Source organism: Pseudophryne corroboree, chromosome 6 (genome assembly GCF_028390025.1).
Source record: "Pseudophryne corroboree isolate aPseCor3 chromosome 6, aPseCor3.hap2, whole genome shotgun sequence".
NCBI lineage: Eukaryota > Metazoa > Chordata > Amphibia > Anura > Myobatrachidae > Pseudophryne > Pseudophryne corroboree.
Window position 1 is genome coordinate 144,152,197 of NC_086449.1, and position 26,975 is coordinate 144,179,171.

The following is a 26,975-nucleotide window of genomic DNA, read 5'->3' on the forward strand; positions in this document are numbered from 1 at the left end:
AGGTATTTACATCAACGGTTTCAGTTGAATAAGTCCAGTTGTGCATAGGAAGCACCGTCCTGTATCTGTGTCCATGCATCGTGTCAGGTTGGTGATATGAGGGCGCTTCAACGCCAAACTCTCCACTCTGGCATCCAAAGCTTATTGCAGAGTGAGAGTTAAAGCACAGACTATGCCCGGCCCTAGTGAGGTAAGTAACCCTGTGTAATCCATATACACAGAGTGCACATGACATTAAGCTGTCCCTGTTCATTTAGGTTATTTGCTGCTAAGTGGGAACATTTTGGGAAAATGCAGATGAGTATCTAAACTTTTTTTAAATCTTCCAAACCTGCTTTTCCTGCAAACATTGGATTCCATCGTTCTCTAATGGACTTCACCAAGGAAGGGCTGTAGACAACATCCCATTCATGGCACAGCCAATACTTGTATATGATACACAAGTAATCTCACTGTGGGGGAGATGTACCAAACATTGGGAGAGATAAATCCAACCATTCAGCTTCTAAATGTCATTTTATTCAAACGTAGCCTGTAAAATGATAGAAGCGGATTGGTTGGTACTTTATCGCTCTCCAAGGTTTGATACATCTCCCCCTGTATGTATAAATTCTTATAATGAATCTATATTAATGGGGAATGCTGATGCCATCACTCCCATGGTCATTGGGAATATGTGTGTAGAGTATCGCCCTCCCCATACTGTAAATTATTAGTGATTAGACTTTACCTCATGTTTATGCAACCTACATGAAAGAACTTGCATCGCAACTCCTCATTAACTTCTACTATCCTTCTGATTTATAGTATAGGACACATGATCCTGTGTAATATGTGCATTCACTCTGCCGTTCTCTTGCCACAGGGGAAGGCTAAATACAATGACAAAACGTGATTGTTACTGTTGTGTTGCTGGGTGTTCAGCAGCCACAACAGTATGTTTATGGTAATATAAGTATTGTCAATCTATTATATAAAGGAGTGGGAATACAGCATACACCTACACTATGTGGTTGGATATTTCTGTGCCCTCTTTTTGTCTTAGTGTAGTTTTCATGTAAATACAGTCCATGTTAGTAATGTTGTTGACTCCACCCTGACGACTTGTTGGTTTCCATGGTAATATTTGTTGTTGGACCGGCTGTCCGGCTGCTTTTCCGGGGCTAAGCTGTGTTGTTGAAGGTGCTGTACGAGCAGTGTCCATGGAGACTACAGAAGGTCATACGTCCCGGCAGTTGTTGGAGGGGGCGCAGTCCTTGCAGTAGAGCTGTAGTAGTAGGGAGAGCCTGGGAAATAAATGATGGGGGAGATACCCGTTAGCTATTATGTCGTTAATAAGTCAACTGACAACATAGCAATTGAATATCATCATAATGGAAACTACAGCGCACATCAACTCTTTCTGTACAGCGTGGGAAAGGACTTACTGACTAATGTGTCTTGATCCAGCGTCTTCCCTTAAAGCAGACTACAACCTGTGGTTCACCTGGAGTTTGAGAACTTCAAATCCCAGCATGCTGTACATGTAAAGCCACAGGTTGCCTACACTTCTTGCCTTGCTGTTATAAAGCATAGGTGTATGCTCAACTCCAGTCCTCAAGTACCACCAACAGGTCATGTTTTGTGGATTTCTTTAATCAGGCAAAGGTGAGTTTCTTTATTTTGCCTGGTCAATAATTATGCCAACTGCTTACACAGACAGAAATCCTGGAATCATGACCTGTTGGGAAAACTTGAGGGTTGAGGTTGAGAGCCACTGGTATGGAATATCATTTCACATATTACAGACATGTACTATGAGATACTTTGCTGGGAGTGTGTGAGGGCAAATAAATGTAGAAAGGGGGCTGAGATAATTCTAATTTCATATGGAGACTTGGTTATCCCAAATGAGCTCATTTTATGTCAGTCCTTCTCAAATCCACTCCTGAGGACACACTAACAGCGCGTGTTTCCCACGTATCCACAGGTGTTACTTCTGTGAGGTGATCTGGAAAAGGTGCCCTGTGCAGAGTGTCCTCAGGACTTGCCTTGAGAAGCACTCTGCTAAACTGCCTTAACCCAATTAACACCTAGAAAAATGGAACAGTAAATGGTTTCATGGAGAACTGTCAGAAAATATTAAATGTCACTTTGGGATAATAACTTCACCAGTAATATGTGGCGGGATGTAATGGAGTCCGAGATCGCTGGAGGTGCAAGTTGCCGGCCGAGCTCGGACATTTTTTTTAAGGCGGCAATCAGTTACAAGGCAGATCCATGCTTTGTAAATGATTGCCGCTTTAAAAAAACATCCAAGTATGGTTACCATACCACACCATCAGCGTTCTCGGGCTCCATTACATCCAGCACATGGTCTGCACTTACTGTGTGTCGAGCATGATGAGCAATATCAGCAATGGACTTGTGGAGGCAGGCCGCGCTAGACACAGCGTTGAGTGGACATCTGTATAAATGTTTTTTCTTTAGCTTTAATTAATGGGATACTATTTTTTTTTTTTAAACAAAATTTAAAAAAAAAAACATGTTTGTTGGTTCCTAATAACAGGATTGATATATTGATTTGTATCAATTAATAATGGAGACAACTGAGAGGATTTGTGTTTGGCTTTACCGGTTACTGCTTCTAGGTGTAACCTGTGATGCTCCTCTCAGAGGAAAGCATGGATCATGCCCGATGCTTAGGAGCAGTGAGAGAATGTTTCTGGGAAAGGGATGGCGTAAGTGGGCAAAATTTTTGTGAATGAATGCACTGCAAAACCTATTTCCCGTGTACTTACTAAGAAGGCTGGAGCCGGGGAACCGCCAACTGTCTCCGTACGCTGAGTAGGCCCCGTGGCTATATGCATTACCAGTGTAATCGCTTCCTGCTGAGAAAACAAGAACTGTCAGGTCAAATGACACAGCGGTGGGAACATCTCACCTTAACCAGAGCTCTGAAGCTACGCAGCTAATATCTTACTCATAGCCCTTTTCCCGCCTGCACAGATCCAGCCATGCTGGAGCAGACCCTCCGCTGCCAGTGTGCTGGGAGTTATTACACAGAATAAACGGTGACCTTACAGATACACAGATATGGCAGCTTATACGTCTCGCTACCTGGTTTATTTACAGTCCGGCTATACCTATACTAGCTCTATCAGATTTATACCAGCTCTGCTATGGACCCTTTCCATAACCTTGCCATCATTTCATTAAATGACTGCATCAAACAAAGAGTCTTCCACATCCTAGTTTATAGGCCAGTCTAATAAAGTATGTAAAGGATGCTGAGTGAATGGTTATGTGAAATGCTACACTGGCGAAATCACACACATTGGCCCTCATTCCGAGTCGTTCGCTCGGTATTTTTCATCGCATCGCAGTGAAATTCCGCTTAGTACGCATGCGCAATATTCGCACTGCGACTGCGCCAAGTAATTTTACAATGGAGATAGTATTTTTACTCACTGCTTTTTCATCGCTCCGGCGATCGTAGTGTGATTGACAGGAAATGGGTGTTACTGGGCGGAAACAGGCCGTTTTATGGGCGTGCGGGAAAAAACGCTACCGTTTCCGGAAAAAACGCAGGAGTGGCCGGGGAAACGGAGGAGTGTCTGGGCGAACGCTGGGTGTGTTTGTGACGTCAAACCAGGAACGACAAGCACTGAACTGATCGCAGATGCCGAGTAAGTGTGGAGCTACTCTGAAACTGCTAAGTAGTTTGTAATCGCAATATTGCGAATACATCGTTCGCAATTTTAAGATGCTAAGATACACTCCCAGTAGGCGGCGGCTTAGCGTGAGCAACTCTGCTAAAATCGCCTTGCGAACGATCAACTCGGAATGAGGGCCATTGTCAGTAATAGACCAAACAAACGTTCTGTGTGGGACGGACTGTGAGAAATCTTTTGTCCACAAGCTGTTCCGGATATATTTCAGGAGGATAGTGTCTGGCGTTAGCACAACTCTACATTTTATTACTTCCATCACATCTTACATTTAAAAAGTTAATAAGCAATCTATGCTAATTGTTCAACCTCGATACAAAAGAAAATGTGCAATGAAACATTATCTGAAAATGATGAATAATAAAAGTTAATATATGATACAGTAAAGGCAATTGCTGACCGCTGCAAGATTCAGCATGAACAGTATTCCAGGTTATGCAAAATAAAGATAGATAGATAGATAGATAGATAGATGGATGGATGATGTATTTGGAATCCCGACGGTCAAAAAAAAAACAATGCCGGAATCCCGACCACCAGAGTACCGGCAGCGCTGCCACAGCTATTCCCACTCGTGGGTATCCACGACACCCATGGAGTGGGAATAGAACCTGTGGCGAGCCACCGAGCCCACAACGTGGCGAGCATAGCGTAGCGAGCTGGCAAGGGGCTTTGTTCCGCTTGTACCCCTGTCAGCATTCTGCCTGTCGGGATTCTGGAGTCGGTACTTTGACCGCCGGGATTCCGACTGCCGGGATTCCGTACCCAACCCATAGATAGACAGACTGAGTGAGTATATGTGTAGTCTGAAACATTGAGGGGTAAATTTACTAAATCTTCTAAAAATAAAAAGTGGTGGTGTTGCAATAGAGAAATGACAGACATAATCATATTGGTTGCTATGGGCAACATCACCACATTTACATTTTAGAAGCTTTATTAAATATACCCCTGAGAGAGAATTTGCAAAGAATCTGTCTCACAACATGATTGCCTGGATATTGCCAGAGATTATCCTGCCTGGGAATTTGTGGAGAAATGATTTATGCTACACAAGTACTGTATCATGGCAGTTTTCCTAACCCACTTATTACCACACTGTGCTACAAGTGACCCCTAAACTACGTGTCTATTAGAAATATAAAATACAAACAACATACAAGTTTGTATACTACATTATCTTGGTTGAAGTGCTCCCTAAAACACAGATAAATTGCCTAATTTCTGACATTATCCAGAATAGGCTACATATACTCAGAGTAGAAGGGCATAGGATGTGTTATTTGGGGATAAGGAGATGATTTGTCCTCTCGGCGCTTGTACGGACATGCAGATCACTGGGTGTTGGGAACAAATCCATCTCTTGCACACACAGTTAAAATATAACTGCTCTTTTTTATTTATCTTGACCAATCTCATTTCACGGTCCAGGGGAGGAAGGAGGGTGTGCGCGCGGGTGTGTGTGGCTGGGGAGGGGGGAATAAGTACTTTATATTTTTAACGCTGCATTAAGCGCGTCTCCGTGGTAACACAGTAACACGCTGGCTCAGCAGGTTCCGGAGCTGCGAGCTGAGTGGGTGGGGGGAACTGATGTTCTGCATTTCTTTTTCATTTAAATGTACCTGCAAAGGTCATCTGGGGTCACCAACACCAAAAACATATCTCAATTTATCATTCAGATGTCACCCTCCCTGACACCTATGTTGTACCCAAATATCCCCATGGGAACAGACTCCCAGATTTTGCTCTAATACAGTACAGGAATTCAGAATGACCGAAGTACAAAATTAAATATAAAGGGCCTGATTCTACGTTATGCTTGACGCATCCAGCAATCAGAAATCCATAAAAACATCAGCCTGTATTCTGAGTCGCATGTAAAGTGATTGCAATTCCAGCGGCATCCATCATTCAGAAATCCATGCAGACTTCCACCTGTTTTCTGAGAGCTCTGCCGACCCCAGTTATGAACAGGGTCGTGGCTTTAAAAAGGGGGCATGTCGACGCCTCCTAAAAATGATCAAACGTAAAATATTTGCGCTCCACAGAGGGCGCCATTCTAACCCAGGGAGGGTATGCGCTTCCTACCTTGTTTGCGGGAAGCAGGTCCCTCCTCCTCAGCCAGCGATATCTTCCCGGTTATTTTTGGGAAAATGGCACGTGCGCTAGAGAGCAAAGACTCTGGCACAATGCCATAGTCTTTGCTTATAATGTGCAGGCGCCATCTTCCCGAAGATATTACTGTGAAGATAGCGCTGGCAGTAACTATAGGTATACTCGGGAGGGGGAGAGGCAGCGGTCCTGTTCCCCCGCCAACCCCTCCAGCAGCCCTGGCCTGTGTAATTAGTACACGCCCCCCACTCTCGACCCGCTGCCTGCATCTATGCCACTGTGCAGTCCCTTGCTTGTGAGAGCAGCTGGCATCTCTATCATCTGCATTTACGCTAGCCCCTATACTTGGTGCAGGAGATCCGACTGAAATCTGACGCTCACCTCTAAATTTCCCTAACGCCCCATTCCTATCCAGTGAGGGCCGTTCAGTTGTTAATGAGAAGCAGCTGAGCTGTGTATGGCTCTGAATTGCTTGTACATGCTCTTACTGGAGTATATAGGCCACAATACAAATGCAGCATGTCTAATTGTCTCCGCACTAGCAGAGGAGAAATCAGAGCGGCTACCTATGGGCACTGACTACACCACAATTGGTGTACACCATCATTGCACTGACTACACCATCATTGCACTGACTACACCATCATTGCACTCAGGAGACATTTATGTAACCACCACTTTTCTGACTTACAGGACAAATAAGTTGCTGTACCCAGCTCCGCTCAGGCGCCCTTTTACCCACAGCACTGTACTATTGACCAAGTTAAGATTTTATCCTAGGCATTGTGAAATCTCAACAAAATGAATTGCTAAGCAGTGCAGGGGACCCCTCCCCACAAGACCCCACACCCAAGAGTGGTATATCTACTTTATAAAATGGTCCCTGTTGTTATAAAATAGTTTTATGTGAGGTAATGTGCTTCTGTCAGCGAGCCAGGGATGTGTTGCAGTCAGTGAGGCAGGGATGTGCTGTCAGTGAGGTGGGGTGGGCATGGTGACAGTGGGGCCGGTTTGTGGTTCTTATCTGTGAGTGGTGTCACTGAATGATGCTAGTGTTTACAGTTGTGGAGTAATACAATTGTGGCTCTATGATGAGGTCTTGGTCACAGTTGTTAGTAGTTCAGGTGTGCGATTGTTACACCGGCTCACAGCCCTCTGATGACCAATCGTGATGATACTTGTCTGACTGAGTTTATCTCAAGCAGACAAACAAACAGATTTTCTCATTTATAAGATAGATAGATAGATAGATAGATAGATAGATAGATAATACAGGACCCATAACGTACCGGCTACCATCCCAGCAATAGCAGATGAGGCATAGTTTCCTTGGCCACTGGGTATGTGTGGAGGGTAGCCTGGCAGCGTGGGTCCTACAACGTCACGCCCTATGAAGGAATAGAGAAACAGTGTTATATTGGCATTACATATTCCAGCCATTGATGATACGGTGTACAATGAACAATGGGGACACACTTTATGGATGTGGTGCGGATTCCAAATATGACCTCAGTTTTGCTAGATTGGTCCTACTTTTTTAGGGTATCCGGTCTCTAGGTCGACCACACTTAGGTCGACAGTCATTAGGTCGACCACTATTGGTCGACATGCATTAGGTTGGCAGGGTTTCTAGGTCGACATGGTCACCAGGTCGACATGTTCTAGGTCTAAATGACAAATGGTCAACATGAGTTTTTCACAATATTTTTCATTTTTTTAACATTTCATACTTTACGATCCACGTGGAATACAGTTGGGAACAGTAACCTGTGCCGAGCGCAGCGGTAGCGGAGCGAGGCACCTTGCTCGAAGCATGGCGAGCGGACACAGTGCACTAATTGGGGTTCCCGGTCACTCTACAAAGAAAACGACACCTAAAAAATTTAAAAACCTTCTGTCGACCTTGCTTATGTCGACCTAATGCTTGTGTCAACCTATTTTCAAAGTCGACTTAGTCACTGTCGACCTAGACACTGTCGCCCTAAGTGTGGTCAACCCTATGAACCACACCCATTCTTTAGATAGAAGGACAAGAAACAAGAAAAACACAATGGGGGTCATTCCGAGTTATTCGCTCGTTGCCGATTTTCGCTATATTGCGATTAGTCGCTTACTGCGCATGCGCAAGGTTCGCAGAGCGCATGCACTTAGTTATTTTACACAAAGGTTAGGTATTTTACTCATGGCATAACAAGGTTTTTTCATTGTTCTGGTGATCGTACTGTGATTGACAGGAAGTGGGTGTTTCTGGGCGGAAACTGGCCGTTTTATGGGAGTGTGTGAAAAAACGCTGGCGTTTCTGGGAAAAACGCGGGAGTGTCTGAAGAAATGGGGGAGTGTCTGGGCGAACACTGGGTGTGTTTGTGACGTCAAACCAGGAACGAAACTGACTGTACTGATCGCAATGGCTGAGTAAGTCTGGGGCTACTCAGAAACTGCTAAGAAATTTCTATTCGCAATTCTGCTAATCTTTCGTTTGCACTTCTACTAAGCTAAGATACACTCCCAGAGGGCGGCGGCTTAGCGTGTGCAATGCTGCTAAAAGCAGCTAGCGAGCGAACAACTCGGAATGAGAGCCAATGGACAACGCGAGCCACTCAGCTGCAAAACTGACAGAGGCCAATCACTTACATACAGAGGGGGAATATTCTAGAATGATCGCAAAGTGAACAATAATCACATCTCACCTTCTAGAATGTTCCGGTAGACTCCCATATGCACACATTATGGCTAAGTTCCACATTCATTGAGGGTATCCATTATCTCAAGAACTAGAGCCAGCTTTAAAAAAATATTTTCATTTTTGAATTCAGCCCCAAATTCCCTAAATTAGTTCAAATATGCTTGGCTACTAAACATGTTTTGGGGGTCTGTGTAATCTAATGACTGCTTTATGCAAAAGGGGTGGGGGTGGGGCCCTTTGGGAATCAGCTGTTCAATGGGACTCTGCAACAAGCATTACGAAGTGCTGTTTTCAATGCTATTATTTCCATAGTGCACTGTGCGGTATGTGGCTGAGGCAGAGTTTCACACACGTCCAGTTTGCCAATTGATCTTATTGCATTTAGCACTTGCACGTTCTGTAGCAGAGTGTTACTACTGTCACCAACTACAGGTCACTCAGCGCCCAGTGCATTTCAGTAGCATCTCCACTTGGGGCAGAAGGGGTGTTGGTGGTCATTCCGAGTTGATTACTAGCTGCTTTTGTTCGCTGCGCAGTGATCAGGCAAAAAAAAGGCACTTCTGCGCATGCGTATGCGGCGCAATGCACACGTGCGTCGTACTATTACAACGAACTATGTAGTTTCACACAAGGTCTAGCAAAGCTTTTCAGTCGCACTGCTGGCCGCAGAGTGATTGATAGGAAGAGGGCGTTTCTGGGTGGCAACTGACCATTTTCAGGGAGTGTTCGAAAAAAGCAGGCGTGCCAGGAAAAACGCAGGCGTAGCTGTGTGAACGCAGGGCGTGTTCATGACGTCAAAACAGGAACTGAACGGTCTGAAGTGATCGCAAGCGCTGAGTAGGTTTAGAGCTACTCTGAAACTGCACAAAATTATTTTGTAGCCGCTCTGCAGTGGCGGATCTTGCCACGGGCAAGCAGGACTTTTGCCCGGGGCGCCGCCTTCCGGAGGGCGCCGGCGCCATCCGGAGGGCGCCGCACCATGGCAAGATCCTCCACTGTCAGTGTGCGCCCCAGCAGTGTCCCCCCGCTGTGCCCCCCCTCCCGCTGTGAGAAGGGAACCAGACGCTATGCGTCTGGTTTCCCTTCGTGGCGCTGGTCCTCCCCCGCTCTGAAGGGAATCAGACGCTAAGCGTCTAGTTTCCCTTCATGGAGAGGACCTTTGGTGTGCGGTGCGCGATGACGTCATCGCGCACCGCACAGCATTGTGGCATAGACGCTAGGGGTCATAATTGACCTCTAGCGCTTATGCTGTGCTATGGGAGAGACGTCATGACTGACGTCTCTCCCATAGATCCGAGGAGAAGAGCGGCGCCGGTCTGCAGGGTCTGGAAACAGGAGCGGGGTACAGTAAGTATACTTTTCTTTCTTTTTCTTTTCAGCGGCGCTACAAATGGGGGGCGTGACTGACCACGCCCCCATGTTAAGCCACGCCCCTAACTTTTGCCCGGGGCGCCGCAAGGGCAAGAACCGGCCCTGCCGCTCTGCGATCCTTTCGTTCGCACTTCTGCTAAGCTAAGATACACTACCAGTGGGAGGCGGCATAGCGTTTGCAGTTTGCACGGCTGCTAAAAACTGCTAACGAGCGAACAATTCGGAATGACCACCATTACTGGGTGGCAGCAGGGTGTTCGCACGTAAGCTAACTTGAGTGGGAGTGTGTAGGTGGAATAGCAAGGCAATGCTGAGTTCTGCGTATGCAGGAATCCCTCTGAATGTTGGCAGCTCTCTTGCACCTGGTATACAGCTGTTGCAAGTGTGCGCTAATAGGGACAACAGCCACAAGTGGATGGATACGGGTGGTGTGGCTATATACATGCATGTAAATCCGCATGTGGGACAATATCCGTATCTATTTCCATGAACACTGTGAGAGCATGTGCAGCTGATTAGCATGCATCTTTCTATCAACACCTATGTATCAGACTAGCTCTAACTACAGTGACCATGCTGCCTGTATCAGGTGTATACTGTCCCCAACAGCCATGCATCCCATTATAGAAATACGTCTTAAGAAGCCGTACCCTTCTCACATAACACAGTTACTATATCTGTTTGACGCCTTTTACTGTACCTGTAACAGCCTGGCTGGTGAACTGTCCATAGACAGAGGCAGCATGCGAAAATGCACTGAAGGTTGGGGCAGCAGCTGCTGAACAGATTGGCTGCAGGTCCAGAAAGGTGGGGCTACATAATGATGGAGGGGTGGAGCTAGCACTGGAGCTGTCGGATACCTCTTGTTTAATGGAGTATGATGAGAGCTCTACAGTGAAGGAGGAATGAAATGAATATGGATCTTTTAAATTAAGGAAGAAAAAAACAATGTGATTTGTGATGGAGAAATGATAAGGCAGACAATGGAAGAGTATGCAAAACTGGAAACCTATTTTATGCTAACATGCAAGTGATAAATTGGTTTTACTTATATATTTATAATTACTCTACAGTGCACAGTGGTGAGTAGTGAGAGCCATGATGTGCCGCAGTAGTTCTGTGCAATAACTACTCAATGGTAATGGAAATGCATGTCTTGACTCATGTGTGTTCTATTTATTGACTCGAGGCTGGGAAATGGCACTGGCTTATCAGACACGTGGCACCACCCAATAGCTGTCCTGACGGAAAAGTACCAGAGTAACATTTTATATTTAGATACATTCTATAGTAAAAGAAAATACACTTTTTAAAATTCCTTTCTTAAAATGAACTTTGTAAAACAGCTATTACAGATTCTGCGGGATGTAACGGAGTCCAAGATCAGCGGAGTTGCGGGATGCCGGCCGGTCTTGGACTTAATTTAAAGGGACAATCACTAACAAGACAAAACTATGCCTTGTAAGTGATTGCCCCTTTAAAAAAGTCTGAGATCGTCCGGCATCCCGCTCCTCCGGTGATCTCGGACTCCGTTACATCCCGCCGATAGTATCTATTAGACCTACTGAGTTACGCTTTCAAATTGTTGCATTTCATTGCATGTGGGAATGTGTAACTGATGTAATGTGATTGGCATCGCCCAGTTATTTCTCTCAAAGGTATATATATACATAGTGATAACATCACCTTTGTCAATTTAGATGCATATAAACGACATGTTCTACATGTCTTCGGCAGACAAAACGTATGTTTCTTATGTATCTGGATTTACAGGCCTGGTCTCGTATGGACTGGAAATGTCACTTATAAATACCAGAATTAATTTGCTTGTGACTGTTAATAATAGTCATATGCACAGAGCCGGCCCTAACCAATATGATGCCCTAGGCAAGATTTTGGAAGGTGCCCCCTAGCACCACCGCTAGTTCCACCTCTGACCCTGCACCCCTTTCCCAGCACCATCACCCCTCACTCATAGCAGTCCTCATTTTGGTGTTCCTACCCCCTATATTTTAAATAGGAACAGTGCGCACATTCGGTGCACAGCCCAAAAAGGGGTGTGTTCTTGATGGGATGGGGCATGGCCACACAATAGTAACCCCAATTCAAATTACGCCACACAGTAGTGCAACTTTATTCACATTTTATCATGTCCCTAATTCACGTTACATCACACAGTAGTACCACATTACCTTATAAATGTTACTCCTCACAGTAGTGCCCCTTATTCACATTACCCCACACCATATTGCTCTTTATTCACATTAGACCACACAATAGTGCCCTTTCTATACGCTACGCCACACAGTAGAGCACCTAATATACATAATGCAACACATTAGTACTGCCTTTATAGACATACCATACAGTAATATCCCTTACGCATTATGCCAACCTTTATTAATGCCCTTATACACATACAGTAATGTCCCTTACACATATGCCGCACATTATTAATGCCCTTGTACACCTAATGACACAAATAGTGCCCCTTACATATTTGCCACACATTATTAATGCATTTATACACATGACACACATATGCCGAACACTACTGTACAACCAACCCACCCGCACACAGCACTATCATGGCTGCTAACACTGTGACCTCTGCCTCTGCTTGGATACAGATGTGTCCTCATACTCAATACGCCATGCAGCAGGAGATGCCTGCTGGTAGCTCTGCTAATGTCGGGCCTTTTTTTATGAAAATGCGTCTTATTTGCATTACTGTGTGGCTAGGATGCACAAGCAGCTTCTGCTGATTAAAATTATATGTGGCATGCCTATATTCTGTGTGCGACTGTGACTGTATCTGCATATGAAATGCTACGTTACAATGATTTCCATGAATACACTGTAGCATTTCGTATGCAAATACAGCTGCAGTCAGCACACCGACGCTGGTATCCCTGTCGGCAGGGGGCCCAGGGCTGTTCCCACTCGTGGGTGTCCACGACACCCATACAGTGGGAATAGAACCTGTGGCGAGTGCAGCGAGTCAACGAGCCTGCAAGGGGCTTTGTTGCGCTCGCCCCCCTGCCGGCATCTTGGTGGCTGGGATCCCGGCATTGGTATGCTGACTGCCGGGATCCTGACCCCCACCCCTATTTTAGATGCAGGCAGGAGTATATAAATAAAAAATGATGTAAGTTTGGGCAGTTTACCACCACCTGCCCTAAGCTTGCTGCTGGCGACCTAGCCACAGATATGTGCATGTATGTATATATAAAGGGAGATGACAGCCTGAAGCATTTGTCCTGAGAAAGGGTCCGGTGGGAACCGAAATGTTGACCGTGCCCCTATAAAGTTATGAGGTTGGAATAAAAGAATATTTTCTCACTTTGGAGAAGTCTGGTGAGTACGTTCCTTGCAAGCTTCTTTATCTTTTGGGATTAGTCTCTGGATCATGCATATTTTAATATGCGAGTGCGGCTTTATACAGTATATATATATATATATATATATATATATATATATATACATACTAGCAATGGAGCTTAGACTATCCTTCCTTCCAAGTTGTATGATGATTGACAGTGACATTTGTTGTGCACCTTGATTCCCTGATGGACATAAAGCTTCCCACTTCCGGGCCAGTTCACTTACCTGACAGGGCAGAGTACCCCTGGTGTGCGGAAAGGTTTCTGCCTAGAGTGGCATTGGAAGAGGCCAGCGCTGATTTCCCATCATCCATTGCATTGTTCAGCAGTGGAAGCGGGTAAAGAGCCTGAAATATACAGACAGATCATGATAATTAAAAATGTTTTCCCTGATAAATGTAAGATAATGACTGAGAATCCCATCTGTTGGCATTATTTGTCGACTGTGGACGTGTGTGAAAGAAGAGGAATATATAGCTGTATAGAGGAAATGGGCACTCCTGTGTCCAATGTTTTATCAAGGATGCCAGGATGATAGGTCGACCTTAATTCGGTCAACAGTTAATAGGTTGACCACTGTTGAACAAAAGGTCGACATGATCATTAGGTCAACATGTAAAAGTTCGACAGTGCTTATGGTTGACAGGTGCAAATGGTCGACACACATAGCTGACACAGGATTTTTTCTTTTTTCATCTTTTTATCAACTTTTTCATACTTTACTTCGGAATAGTAACCTGTGCCGAGCACAGCGGTAGCAGGACGAGGCACACTGCCCAAAGCATGGCGAGCAAAGCGGTGCACTAATCAGGGTTCCACGTGCTTTGACAGCGAAAAAAGACACCAAAAGAAAAAAATGGTGTCAACTTTTTGTGTGTCGACCTTTTGCCCATATTGACCTTCCATATGTCGATAATTTTATCATGTCAACCTTTGCCATATCGACCAATAGTGCTCAACCTAATTACTATTTTGGGCAATAGTTGTCTGTGAAAGGTCGATGAGATACCGTTTCTGGGGGATATATGAGGCCCAGTGCAGGAGTTTGTAACTAGTAACTACTGACCAGTATAAGCTCTAAATTAAGTTGAAAAGTATTTAAAATGTCAGTGGCTGTCATAACTGAGGGCGGAGATGGCCAATTGTGAGCACCTGAAATCTCAGTTTCCTGATTCATTTCCTTCTACTCCTAACATACACAAGCGACCTAGCATAAGACATTACTGAATGAGAGTGTCTAGAGGGTTCACAAAGTTTTGTTTCAGTTTGGGAAGAACTGATCATAAATAGGAGTTTATATTTCTCGCTAACTGCATTGTATGCGGCGATTGGAAGGGTGCTATAATGATAGACAAAATGTGTAATTATAAATATACTGATGATGACTGGAAATCATGACCGTGAACCTCAGTGTCAAAGAAAGGCATACTCATTAGACGCCCACTCAGATATGGCACTCACTTGTTCAGCTTTGCTGTGACCGGAGGAGGAGTAGGAGTCAGGAAAGTGTTGCCTCTGGAAGTGGCACTCCAGTCCGTCCAGTGGGTGCTGAATGAAAGCCTGTGTCCGCATCTGTTTCCGGCTGAGTCCTCCACTGCCCTGAGAGTCAATGCTGAGTCTGCAGCTGTCCTGATCACCTGTGGGCAACAAACCAAGATGTTATTTCCTTGAGAGTAAATTACCATCAACAAGATGTAGCCAGTCACGAATATATAAAACTAGAATCGACCTGCATTATTTTATCACTATTCTAGAACAATAATATCCACCTGCCTTGTATTATCACTCTTCTTGAACAGTAACATTCACCTGCCTTATCTTATCAGTAAGCTATAACAATAACATTCACCTGCCTTATCACTATTCTACAATAACATCTACCTGCCTTATCACTAGTGATGAGCGGGTTCGGATCCTCGGAATCCGAACCCCCCGAACTTCACCCTTTTTACACGGGTCCGAGGCAGATTCGAACCTTCCCGCCTTGCTCGGTTAACCCGAGCGCGCCCGAACGTCATCATCCCGCGGTCGGATTCTCGCAAGATTCGTATTCTATATAAGGAGCCACGCGTCGCCGCCATTTTTCACTCGTGCATTGGAAATGATAGTGAGAGGACATGGCTGGCGTCCTCTCAGTTTTATTCAGGTGGCTGCAAATATCTGTGCTCACTGCTTTATTGTGGGGACTGGGGACCAGCAGTATTATATAGGAGGAGTACAGTGCAGAGTTTTGCTGACCAGTGACCACAAGCTCAGGGGATGCGGTGAAGATGCCGCCGGCCGGAATCCCTGCGGTTGAAAAAAAGACGCCGGAATCCCAACCGCCACAATCCCGACATATTCTCCCTCCGTGGGTGTCCACGACACCCATAGAGGGAGAATATAATAGTGGCGAGCGAAGCGATCCCGCAAGGGGATGCGTTCCGCTCGCCACCACTGTCGGGATTGTGTGGTCGGGATTCCGGCGTCGGTATTTCGACCGCCGGGATTCCGGCCGGCGGCATTTAGTACTGATCCCACGCTGCTCAGTGTGCTGCATATATCTGTGCTCACACTGCTTTATTGTGGGGACTGGGGACCACCAGTATTATATAGGAGGAGTACAGTGCAGAGTTTTGCTGACCAGTGACCACCAGTATTATATGTTCTCTGCCTGAAAAACGCTCCATATCTGTGCTCAGTGTGCTGCATATATCTGTGCTCACACTGCTTTATTGTGGGGACTGGGGACCACCAGTATTATATAGGAGGAGTGCAGAGTTTTGCTGACCAGTGACCACCAGTATTATACGTTCTCTGCCTGAAAAACGCTCCAAATCTGTGCTCAGTGTGCTGCATATATCTGTGCTCACACTGCTTTATTGTGGGGACTGGGGACCACCAGTATTATATAGGAGGAGTACAGTGCAGAGTTTTGCTGACCAGTGACCACCAGTATTATACGTTCTCTGCCTGAAAAACGCTCCATATCTGTGCTCAGTGTGCTGCATATATCTGTGCTCACACTGCTTTATTGTGGGGACTGGGGACCACCAGTTTTATATAGGAGGAGTACAGTGCAGAGTTTTGCTGACCAGTGGCCACCAGTATTATACGTTCTTTGCCTGAAAAACGCTCCATATCTGTGCTCAGTGTGCTGCATATATCTGTGCTCACACTGCTTTATTGTGGGGACTGGGGACCACCAGTATTATATAGGAGGAGTACAGTGCAGAGTTTTGCTGACCAGTGACCACCAGTATTATACGTTCTCTGCCTGAAAAACGCTCCATATCTGTGCTCAGTGTGCTGCATATATCTGTGCTCACACTGCTTTATTGTGGGGACTGGGGACCACTAGTATTATATAGGAGGAGTACAGTGCACAGTTTTGCTGACCAGTGACCACCAGTATTATAAGTTCTCTGCCTGAAAAACGCTCCATATCTGTGCTGCATTGTAGTATATAGTAGGAGTACAGTGCATAATTTTGCTGACCACCAGTATATAATATATAGCAGTACGGTACAGTAGGCCACTGCTCTACCTACCTCTGTGTCGTCAAGTATACTATCCATCCATACCTGTGGTGCATTTCAGTTGTGCGCAGTATATATAGTAGTAGGCCATTGCTATTGATACTGGCATATAATTCCACACATTAAAAAATGGAGAACAAAAATGTGGAGGGTAAAATAGGGAAAGATCAAGATCCACTTCCACCTCGTGCTGAAGCTGCTGCCACTAGTCATGGCCGAGACGATGAAATGCCATCAACGTCGTATGCCAAGGCCGATGCCCAATGTCATAGTAGAGAGCATGTAAAATCCAAAAAAATAAAGCTCAGTAAAATGACCCAAAAATCTAAATCAAAATCGTCTGAGTAGAAGCGTAAACTTGCCAATGTGCCATTTACGACACGGAGTGGCAAGGAACGGCTGAGGCCCTGGCCTATGTTCAAGGCTAGTGGTTCAGCTTCACCTGAGGATGGAAGCACTCATCGTCCTGCTAGAAAACTTAAAAGAGTTAAGATGGCAAAAGCGCAGCAAAGAACTGTGCGTTCTTCTAAATCACAAATCCCCAAGGAGAGTCCATTCGTGTCGGTTGCGATGCCTGACCTTCCCAACACTGGACGGGAAGAGGTTGCGCCTTCCACCATTTGCACGCACCCTGCAAGTGCTGGAAGGAGCACCCGCAGTCCAGTTCCTGATAGTCAAATTGAAGATGTCACTGTTGAAGTACACCAGGATGAGGATATGGGTGTTGCTGGCGCTGGGGAGGAAATTGACAAGGAGGATTCTGATGGTGAGGTGGTTTGTTTAAGTCAGGCACCCGGGGAGACACCTGTTGTCCATGGGACGAATATGGCCATTGACATGCCTGGTCAAAATACAAAAAAAATCACCTCTTCGGTGTGGAATTATTTCAACAGAAATGCGGACAACTGGTGTCAAGCCGTGTGTTGCCTTTGTCAAGCTGTAATAAGTAGGGGTAAGGACGTTAACCACCTAGGAACATCCTCCCTTATACGTCACCTGGACCGCATTCATCAGAATTCAGTGACAAGTTCAAAAAATTTGGATGACAGCCGAATCAGTCCACTGACCACTAAATCCCTTCCTCTTGTAGCCAAGCTCCTGCAAACCACACCACCAACTCCCTCAGTGTCAATTTCCTCCTTAAGGTGTGTACACACGGTGAGATTTTTTCTTAAGATTTTGACTATATAGTCAAAATCGTAAGAAAAGTTAGTGCAGATCGCAAGGTGAAAGTCACCTTGCGATCCCGATGCCAGGTCGGCATCGCAAGAAAAGATAGGCTGTGCAGGCAAGTCAATCCTTGCTAGATCGGTGTCCTATCTAGTTCATCTCACATGTCAATGACATCTCACATAAGCCAAAATCTCACATAAGCCAAAATCGTAAGCACACATAGTCCATATCTCAAGAAAAGTTAGTCAAAATCTGTCCTATCTGGCCTCCGGGGAGTTCAAGGGAAATCGCAAGTAAAAATAGGACATAGCAAGGATCTCACCGTGTGTACACACCCTTACACAGGAAAGCCAATAGTCCTGCAGGCCATGTCACTGTCAAGTCTGACGAGTCCTCTCCTGCCTGTGATTCCTCCGATGCATCCTTGAGTGTAACGCCTACTGCTGCTGGCGCTGCTGTTGTTGCTGCTGGGAGTCGATCGTCATCCCAGAGGGGAAGTCGGAAGACCACTTGTACTACTTCCAGTAAGCAATTGACTGTCCAACAGTCCTTTGCGAGGAAGATGAAATATCACAGCAGTCATCCTGCTGCAAAGCGGATAACTCAGGCCTTGGCAGCCTGGGTGGTGAGAAACGTGTTTCCGGTATCCACCGTTAATTCACAGGCAACTACAGACTTGATTGAGGTACTGTGTACCCGGTACCAAATACCATCTAGGTTCCATTTCTCTAGGCAGGCGATACCGAAAATGTACACAGACGTCAGAAAAAGAGTCACCAGTGTCCTAAAAAATGCAGTTGTACCCAATGTCCACTTAACCACGGACATGTGGACAAGTGGAGCAGGGCAGACTCAGGACTATATGACTGTGACAGCCCACTGGGTAGATGTATTGCCTCCCGCAGCAAGAACAGCAGCGGCGGCACCAGTAGCAGCATCTCGCAAACGCCAACTCGTTCCTAGGCAGGCTACGCTTTGTATCACCGCTTTCTATAAGAGGCACACAGCTGACAACCTCTTACGGAAACTGAGGAACATCATCGCAGAATGGTTTACCCCAATTGGGCTCTCCTGAGGATTTGTGACATCGGACAACGCCACCAATATTGTGCGTGCATTACATCTGGGCAAATTCCAGCACGTCCCATGTTTTGCACATACATTGAATTTGGTGGTGCAGAATTATTTAAAAAACGACAGGGGCGTGCAAGAGATGCTGTCGGTGGCCCGAAGAATTGCGGGCCACTTTCGGCATTCAGCCACCGCGTGCCGAAGACTGGAGCACCAGCAAACAGTCCTGAACCTGCCCTGCCATCATCTGAAGCAAGAGGTGGTAACGAGGTGGAATTCAACCCTCTATATGCTTCAGAGGATGGAGGAGCAGCAAAAGGCCATTCAAGCCTATACATCTGCCTACGATATAGGCAAAGGAGGGGGAATGCACCTGACTCAAGCGCAGTGGGGAATGATTTCAACGTTGTCCAAGGTTGAAATCAGAGTACTACATTTTGGCCACCGTGCTCGATCCTAGATTTAAAACCTACGTTGTATCTCTCTCTCCGGCAGACACAAGTCTGCAGAGGTTCAAAGACTTGCTGGTGAGAAAATTGTCAAGTCAAGCGGAATGTGACCCGTCAACAGCTCCTCCTTCACATTCTCCCGCAACTGGGGGTGCGAGGAAAAGGCTAAGAATTCCGAGCCCACCCTCTGGCGGTGATGCAGGGCAGTCTGGAGTGAGTGCTGACATCTGGTCCGGACTGAAGGACCTGGCAACGATTACTGACATGTCGTCTACTGTCACTGCATATGATTCTGTCACCATTGAAAGAATGGTGGAGGATTATATGAGTGACCGCATCTAAGTAGGCACGTCAGACAGTCCGTACGTATACTGGCAGGAAAAAGAGGCAATTTGGAGGCCCTTGCACAAACTGGCTTTATTTTACCTAAGTTGCCCCCCCTCCAGTGTGTACTCCGAAAGAGTGTTTAGTGCAGCCGCTCACCTTGTCAGCAATCGGCGTACGAGGTTACTTCCAGAAAATGTGGAGAAGATGATGTTCATCAAAATGAATTATAATCAATTCCTCCATGGAGACATTCACCAGCAGCAATTGCCTCCAGAAAGTACACAGGGACCTGAGATGGTGAATTCCAGTGGGGACGAATTAATAATCTGTGAGGAGGGGGATGTACACAGTGAAAGGGGTGAGGAATCGGACGATGAGGAGGAGGTGGACATCTTGCCTCTGTAGAGCCAGTTTGTGCAAGGAGAGATTGATTGCTTCTTTTTTGGTGGGGGCCCAAACCAACCAGTCATTTCAGTCACAGTTGTGTGGCAGACCCTGTCGCTGAAATTATGGGTTCGTTAAAGTGTGCATGTCCTGTTTATACAACATAATGGTGGGTGGGAGGGCCCAAGGACAATTCCATCTTGCACCTCTTTTTTCTTTCATTTTTCTTTGCATCATGTGTTGTTTGGGGACAATTTTTTTGAAGTGCCATCCTGCCTGACACTGCAGTGCCACTCCTAGATGGGCCAGGTGTTTGTGTCGGCCACTTGTGATGCTTAGCTTAGCCATCCAGCGACCTTGGTGCACCTCTTTTTTTTCTTTGCATCATGTGCTGTTTGGGGACTATTTTTTAAATCTGCCATCCTGTCTGACACTGCAGTGCCACTCCTAGATGGGCCAGGTGTTTGTGTCGGCCACTTGGGTCGCTTAGCTTAGTCACACAGCTACCTCATTGCGCCTCTTTTTTTCTTTGCATCATGTGCTGTTTGGGGACTATTTTTTAAATCTGCCATCCTGTCTGACACTGTAGTGCCACTCCTAGATGGGCCAGGTGTTTGTGTCGGCCACTTGTGTCGCTTAGCTTAGTCACACAGCGACCTTGGTGCGCCTGTTTTTTTCTTTGCATCATGTGCTGTTTGGGGACAATTTTTTTGAAGTGCCATCCTGTCTGACACTGCAGTGCCACTCCTAGATGGGCCAGGTGTTTGTGTCGGCCACTTGGGTCGCTTAGCTTAGTCACACAGCTACCTCATTGCGCCTCTTTTTTTCTTTGCATCATGTGCTGTTTGGGGACTATTTTTTTTGAAGTGCCATCCTGCCTGACACTGCAGTGCCACTCCTAGATGGGCCAGGTGTTTGTGTCGACCACTTGGGTCGCTTAGCTTAGTCACACAGCTACCTCATTGCGCCTCTTTTTTTCTTTGCATCATGTGCTGTTTGGGGACTATTTTTTTGAAGTGCCATCCTGCCTGACACTGCAGTGCCACTCCTAGATGGGCCAGGTATTTGTGTCGGCCACTTGTGTCGCTTAGCTTAGCCATCCAGCGACCTTGGTGCACCTCTTTTTTTCTTTGCATCATGTGCTGTTTGGGGACTATTTTTTGAAGTGCCATCCTGCCTGACACTGCAGTGCCACTCCTAGATGGGCCAGGTGTTTGTGTCGGCCACTTGGGTCGCTTAGCTTAGTCATCCAGCGACCTCGGTGCAAATTTTAGGACTAAAAATAATATTGTGAGGTGTTCAGAATAGACTGAAAATGAGTGTAAATTATGGTTATTGAGGTTAATAATACTATGGGATCAAAATGACCCCCAAATTCTATGATTTAAGCTGTTTTTGAGGGTTTTTTGTAAAAAAAACACCCGAATCCAAAACACACCCGAATCCGACAAAAAAATTTCATTGAGGTTTTGCCAAAATGCGTCCGAATCCAAAACACGGCCGCGGAACCGAATCCAAAACACAAAACCCGAAAAATTTCCGGTGCACATCACTACTTATCACTATTCTGTAACAATAACATTCACATGCCTTATCACTATTCCACAACAATAACATCTACCTGCCTTATCTTATCACTATTCTAGAACAATAATACCTACCAGCCTTAATCTTATCACTATTCTATAATGAAAACATCCACCTGTCTCATCAGATCACTATTCTGTAACAATAAAATTTACCTGCCTTATCTTATCACTGTTCTATAACAATAACATCCACGTGTTTTATCACTATAGCAATAACATTCACCTGCCTTATTTTATCCCTATTCTATAACAAATACATCCACCTGTCTTATTTTAAAAGTATTCTATAACTATTTTATCTATTCACTATCTTAAGACTATGCTATAACAATAACTTCCACCTGTCTCATCCAATCACTATTCTATAACAATAACACTCACCTGCTTTATCTTATCACTATTCTATACAATAACATCTACCTACCTTATCTTTCCACAGTTCTATGTTATCAAATTCACTATTTACTATTTTGTTACCACTATTCTATAACAATAACAACCAGCTGCCTTATAAGTTATAACAATAACATTCGTCTGCCTTATCTTATCACTATTCTATAACAATATTATCTACCTGTCTTATCTAGGACAATAAGATCTACCTAAGTTATCTGATGACTATTCTATTACAATAACATCTACCTGTCTTATCTGGTATATACCTATCATATCTATTCACTATCTTATTTACATTTTTAAGACTATTCCATAATAATAACAGTCATCTATCTCATCAGATCACTTGCAATAACATTCACTTGCATTATCTGGTCGCTATTCTATAACAATAATATCCACCTGTCTCATCTAGAACAGTAATATCTACATACTGTATCTGATGACTATTCTATAATAATAACATCCAAATGTCTCATCTGGTCAAAATTCTGTAACAATAAAAGAACAATAACATCTGCCTACTTTTTAGCATCACCATTGTATAACAATAACATCTACCTGCCTTACCGTACTACTGTATATCTACGTATGATTTAACAATCCTTGTAAATTCTCAGGACTGTTGGTTCAGCCCACACCAATATGATCTGTGCATCTATTCTCACTACTTCTTATTTCCCCCATCTCTTATACAAACTCAGCTTTTCCTAAATCTGCAAGGCTCCTCCATGGGTTCAGTGTTAGGGCTTATCTTAAAATGTCTTAACCAGTCATAATTTTCCCAATCATCCTACACCAACAGACACACTCCACTGCAGAACACATTGTATCAGTGACATATCAGAGGACTCCACTCACTGTCATCCAGTTTGCGTTTCCCATCTGTATTGGGCTGAGCAATCCCCAACAGGCCATTGATTGAGTAAGGTGACCCAATGGAGTCAGAGTGCGGAGACTCAGGGGGGGTCACTGCTGAACTTGGAACTGTAAGAAACAACAACACATCCTCTTAATAAAGAGTGCATTCCACAACTAACCAGCCCTATTACTCACACTTATATAGAACCAAAGAGAATTCCTCCAGTGGTCGGTAGACTCTTAACACAAATATTTTTGGTACAGGATCTTTTACCTGAAATCCTATTACACTATTAAACTACTGAACATGACCTGGCCATTCTACATAATCGTAATGCAATTCTATTACATTCTGTACAGACATAGGGCCAGGGCCGGATTAAGGGCCACATGGGCCTGGAGCTGAAAATATTCAAGGGCCTATTGTGAGAAATGGGGGAGGTGTGATCAGGGCTGTGTGGGTGTGGTGAGAACCATGTGGGCGTGTACATCCCTTACACTATCAGCTCCAATGTCTCCCTAAATATGTTAAAATATAAAAAAATTGAATAATTTTGTGAGAAAAATAGAAATGCAATCTTAATAGTTATGATTTATGGCCAACCATGTGGCTAGCTGGTGGCTAGTGAGGATCATGCTGCCATGATGATGGGCCTATTTTTATGTGGAGGCCTGGATTGTAGCTCCATCCGCCCCATTATTAATCTGGCCCTGCATAGGGCACTACAGCTACCAGCATGACCTGACCACTGCACATGCTCATTCTACAGTTATATTATATTTTATACACACATAGGGCACTACACCTCCCAGCATGACCACTGTGCATGGTCATAATACAATTATATTATACTATATACAGACACAGGGCACTACACCTCCCAGCATGACCTGAACCCTGTGCATAGTCATAATGCAGCTCTATTACACTCTATACAGATATAGGGCACTACAGGATACATACGATTGACCGGCAGACGGGATGCCGGCTGTCACTATACCGACAGCGGCATCCCATCTGTTGGAATCCCGACAGCAAGGCGGCAAGTCCCCTCGTGGGCTCCCTGCTCTCGCCATGCTTCAGGCCCAGTGGCTCACTTCACTTACCAAAGGTTTTATTCCCACTCGGTGGGTGGCGTGGACCCACCAACTGAGTGGGAATACCACGCGTTTGTTGGGATTCCGGCCGGCGGCATTTCACCGGCTGTCAGGATTCCGGTGTCAGTCTCCCGGAACGCTGCGATCCCGACAGCCGGTATATTAACTGCATCCAGTCCCCTCACGTAGATTCCATAACATACTGAATAATATTTTCTATAATGATGGCATCAGCGCAAATCCCCAGAACGTGAAACAACAAAGTTGGATATTTATTTTACATTTCTAAACTGCTATAGAAACTAATAAGAATTGTGGTGAATGTTATAGGTTAGTGTAAGTCTGTGAACATACTGTGCCATCATGTATTCTACAAGTCCCATCATGTATTCTATAAGTCCCATCATGTATTCTATGTTCCATCATGTAGTCTATAAGTCCCATCATGTATTCTATGTTCCATCATGTATTCTATAAATCCCATCATGTATTCCACAAGTCCCATCATGTATTCCACAAGTCCCATCATGTATTCTACAAATCCCATCATGTATTCTACAAGTCCCATCATGTATTCTACAAGTCCCATCATGTATTCTACCTACAAGTCCCATCAAGTATTCTACAAGTCCCATCATGTATTCTACCTACAAGTCCCATCATGTATTCTACAACTCCCATCATGTATTCTACAAGTCCCATCATGTATTCTGTAAGTCCCATCAGGTATTCTGTAAATCCCATCATGTATTCCACAAGTCCCATCATGTATTCTACAAATCCCATCATGTATTCTACAAGTCCCATCATGTATTCTACAAGTCCCATCATGTATTCTACCTACAAGTCCCATCATGTATTCTACAAGTCCCATCATGTATTCTACCTACAAGTCCCATCATGTATTCTACAGCTCCCATCATGTATTCTACCTACAAGTCCCATCATGTATTCTACAGCTCCCATCATGTATTCTACAAGTCCCATCATGTATTCTGTAAGTCCCATCATGTATTCTGTAAGTCCCATCATGTATTCTGTAAGTCCCATCATGTATTCTACAAGTCCCATCATGTATTCTACAAGTCCCATCATGTATTCTACAAGTCCCATCATGTATTCTACAAGTCCCATCATGTATTCTACAAGTCCCATCATGTATTCTATAAGTCCCATCATGTATTCTACCTACAAGTCCCATCATGTATTCTGTAAGTCCCATCATGTATTCTGTAAGTCCCATCAGGTATTCTGTAAGTCCCATCAGGTATTCTGTAAATCCCATCATGTATTCCACAAGTCCCATCATGTATTCTACAAGTCCCATCATGTATTCTACAAGTCCCATCATGTATTCTACAAGTCCCATCATGTATTCTACAAGTCCCATCATGTATTCTATAAGTCCCATCATGTATTCTACCTACAAGTCCCATCATGTATTCTGTAAGTCCCATCATGTATTCTGTAAGTCCCATCAGGTATTCTGTAAGTCCCATCAGGTATTCTGTAAGTCCCATCAGGTATTCTGTAAATCCCATCATGTATTCCACAAGTCCCATCATGTATTCTACAAGTCCCATCATGTATTCTATAAGTCCCATCATGTATTCTACCTACAAGTCCCATCAGGTATTCTGTAAGTCCCATCAGGTATTCTGTAAGTCCCATCAGGTATTCTGTAAGTCCCATCATGTATTCCACAAATCCCATCATGTATTCAACAAGTCCCACTGTGTGGGGCCGTTTTCACTTACTCAGAGTATGTCCAGGGCTCAGTGATTTCACACAGCTCTCCATGGGCAGGTTAAAGAGCTGCTGGACCTTGGTACGGATTATTCTGCCAACGAGACAGGGAGGAGTGTGAGCTTACTGGGGTAGTAGCATAACTGTACACAGTGGCGCAGATTCTGGGTCAGACACAAGTGAGGATGCGGATGGATCCCGCAGACATATGCAAACTGTGCTTGCGCTATAGAAAGCGATTGCCAACTCCTAATGCGCCGCATTATATGCACGTGGGCACAGACTGAAAGTGCAGATAGATTGATCCATCCATTGATGGGCAGTTAATTCCATGCGATTGCACAGAGCTCCTCTATCTATAGTGGATGGATGGTAAATTGGTATGCCCACATTAGCATAAGGTAGAAAGCAGATGTGAATGACGCAGAATCAGCCCCAATATTCACAGAGCACCGAGGTAACACAGGCAATGACATCAGTCTCACTGATAGAATAACTGAGGAACTAATAAAGTCACCTGTGCTGAGGACCATGGTTGGGATCACCTGGTCTACGGTCTGCGGGCAACCTTGTTGATATTATTGTCAATAAGGAGATTTATATTTTGGTAACCTCTGGTTTGTCAGCTGTTGTCGAACTAAAAATCCCAGCATGCCCTGCAGGCTCCTTCATTTTGATCACTACAGAGCTTTACATCATAGGTGAGAAACCTGCGGATCTCCACCTGCAGGGCATGCTGTCAAATGTAGTTCTTTAACAGCTTAGTCTGTCCTAGGCAATGATATACAGTACAGTAAAGCTCTCTGAGAACAACAGCAGCGATGACACTTGCAGGGTATAACATAAAGTACAACTTATAGTACACTGACGGCCTCTATTCAGACACATATCATTAAAATCTAACACAAATACACATTCCAGTCAGTGACATTTTACCTGTTAATGGAGCTGACACTGGGCACCGTGTCATTGTCACACACACCCTCTGCCAGCAGCCGGTCCCTGATTTCCCAGGCAAACATGGTGGGGTTTTGTCTCTTATAATCTCCGATCTTCTCCACCACTTTGGGGGTGGCAACTTTGGGTTTCGAACCACCGATGACC

The 26,975-nt window shown here is 44.9% G+C and overlaps 1 protein-coding gene across 1 annotated transcript; it reads right to left on the bottom strand.

Moving 5' to 3' along the window:
- Positions 1 to 26,975, bottom strand: PAX8 (paired box 8). The gene is made up of 9 exons (XM_063930365.1): positions 26,808 to 26,975; positions 25,883 to 25,965; positions 23,028 to 23,153; positions 14,721 to 14,896; positions 13,486 to 13,606; positions 10,577 to 10,765; positions 7,112 to 7,210; positions 2,781 to 2,870; positions 1 to 1,286 (listed from the first exon to the last, which is right to left on the bottom strand). The coding sequence occupies exons 1-9, from the start codon at positions 26,891 to 26,893 to the stop codon at positions 1,210 to 1,212; spliced, it is 1,047 nt and encodes a 348-aa protein (XP_063786435.1). The 5' UTR covers positions 26,894 to 26,975; the 3' UTR covers positions 1 to 1,209.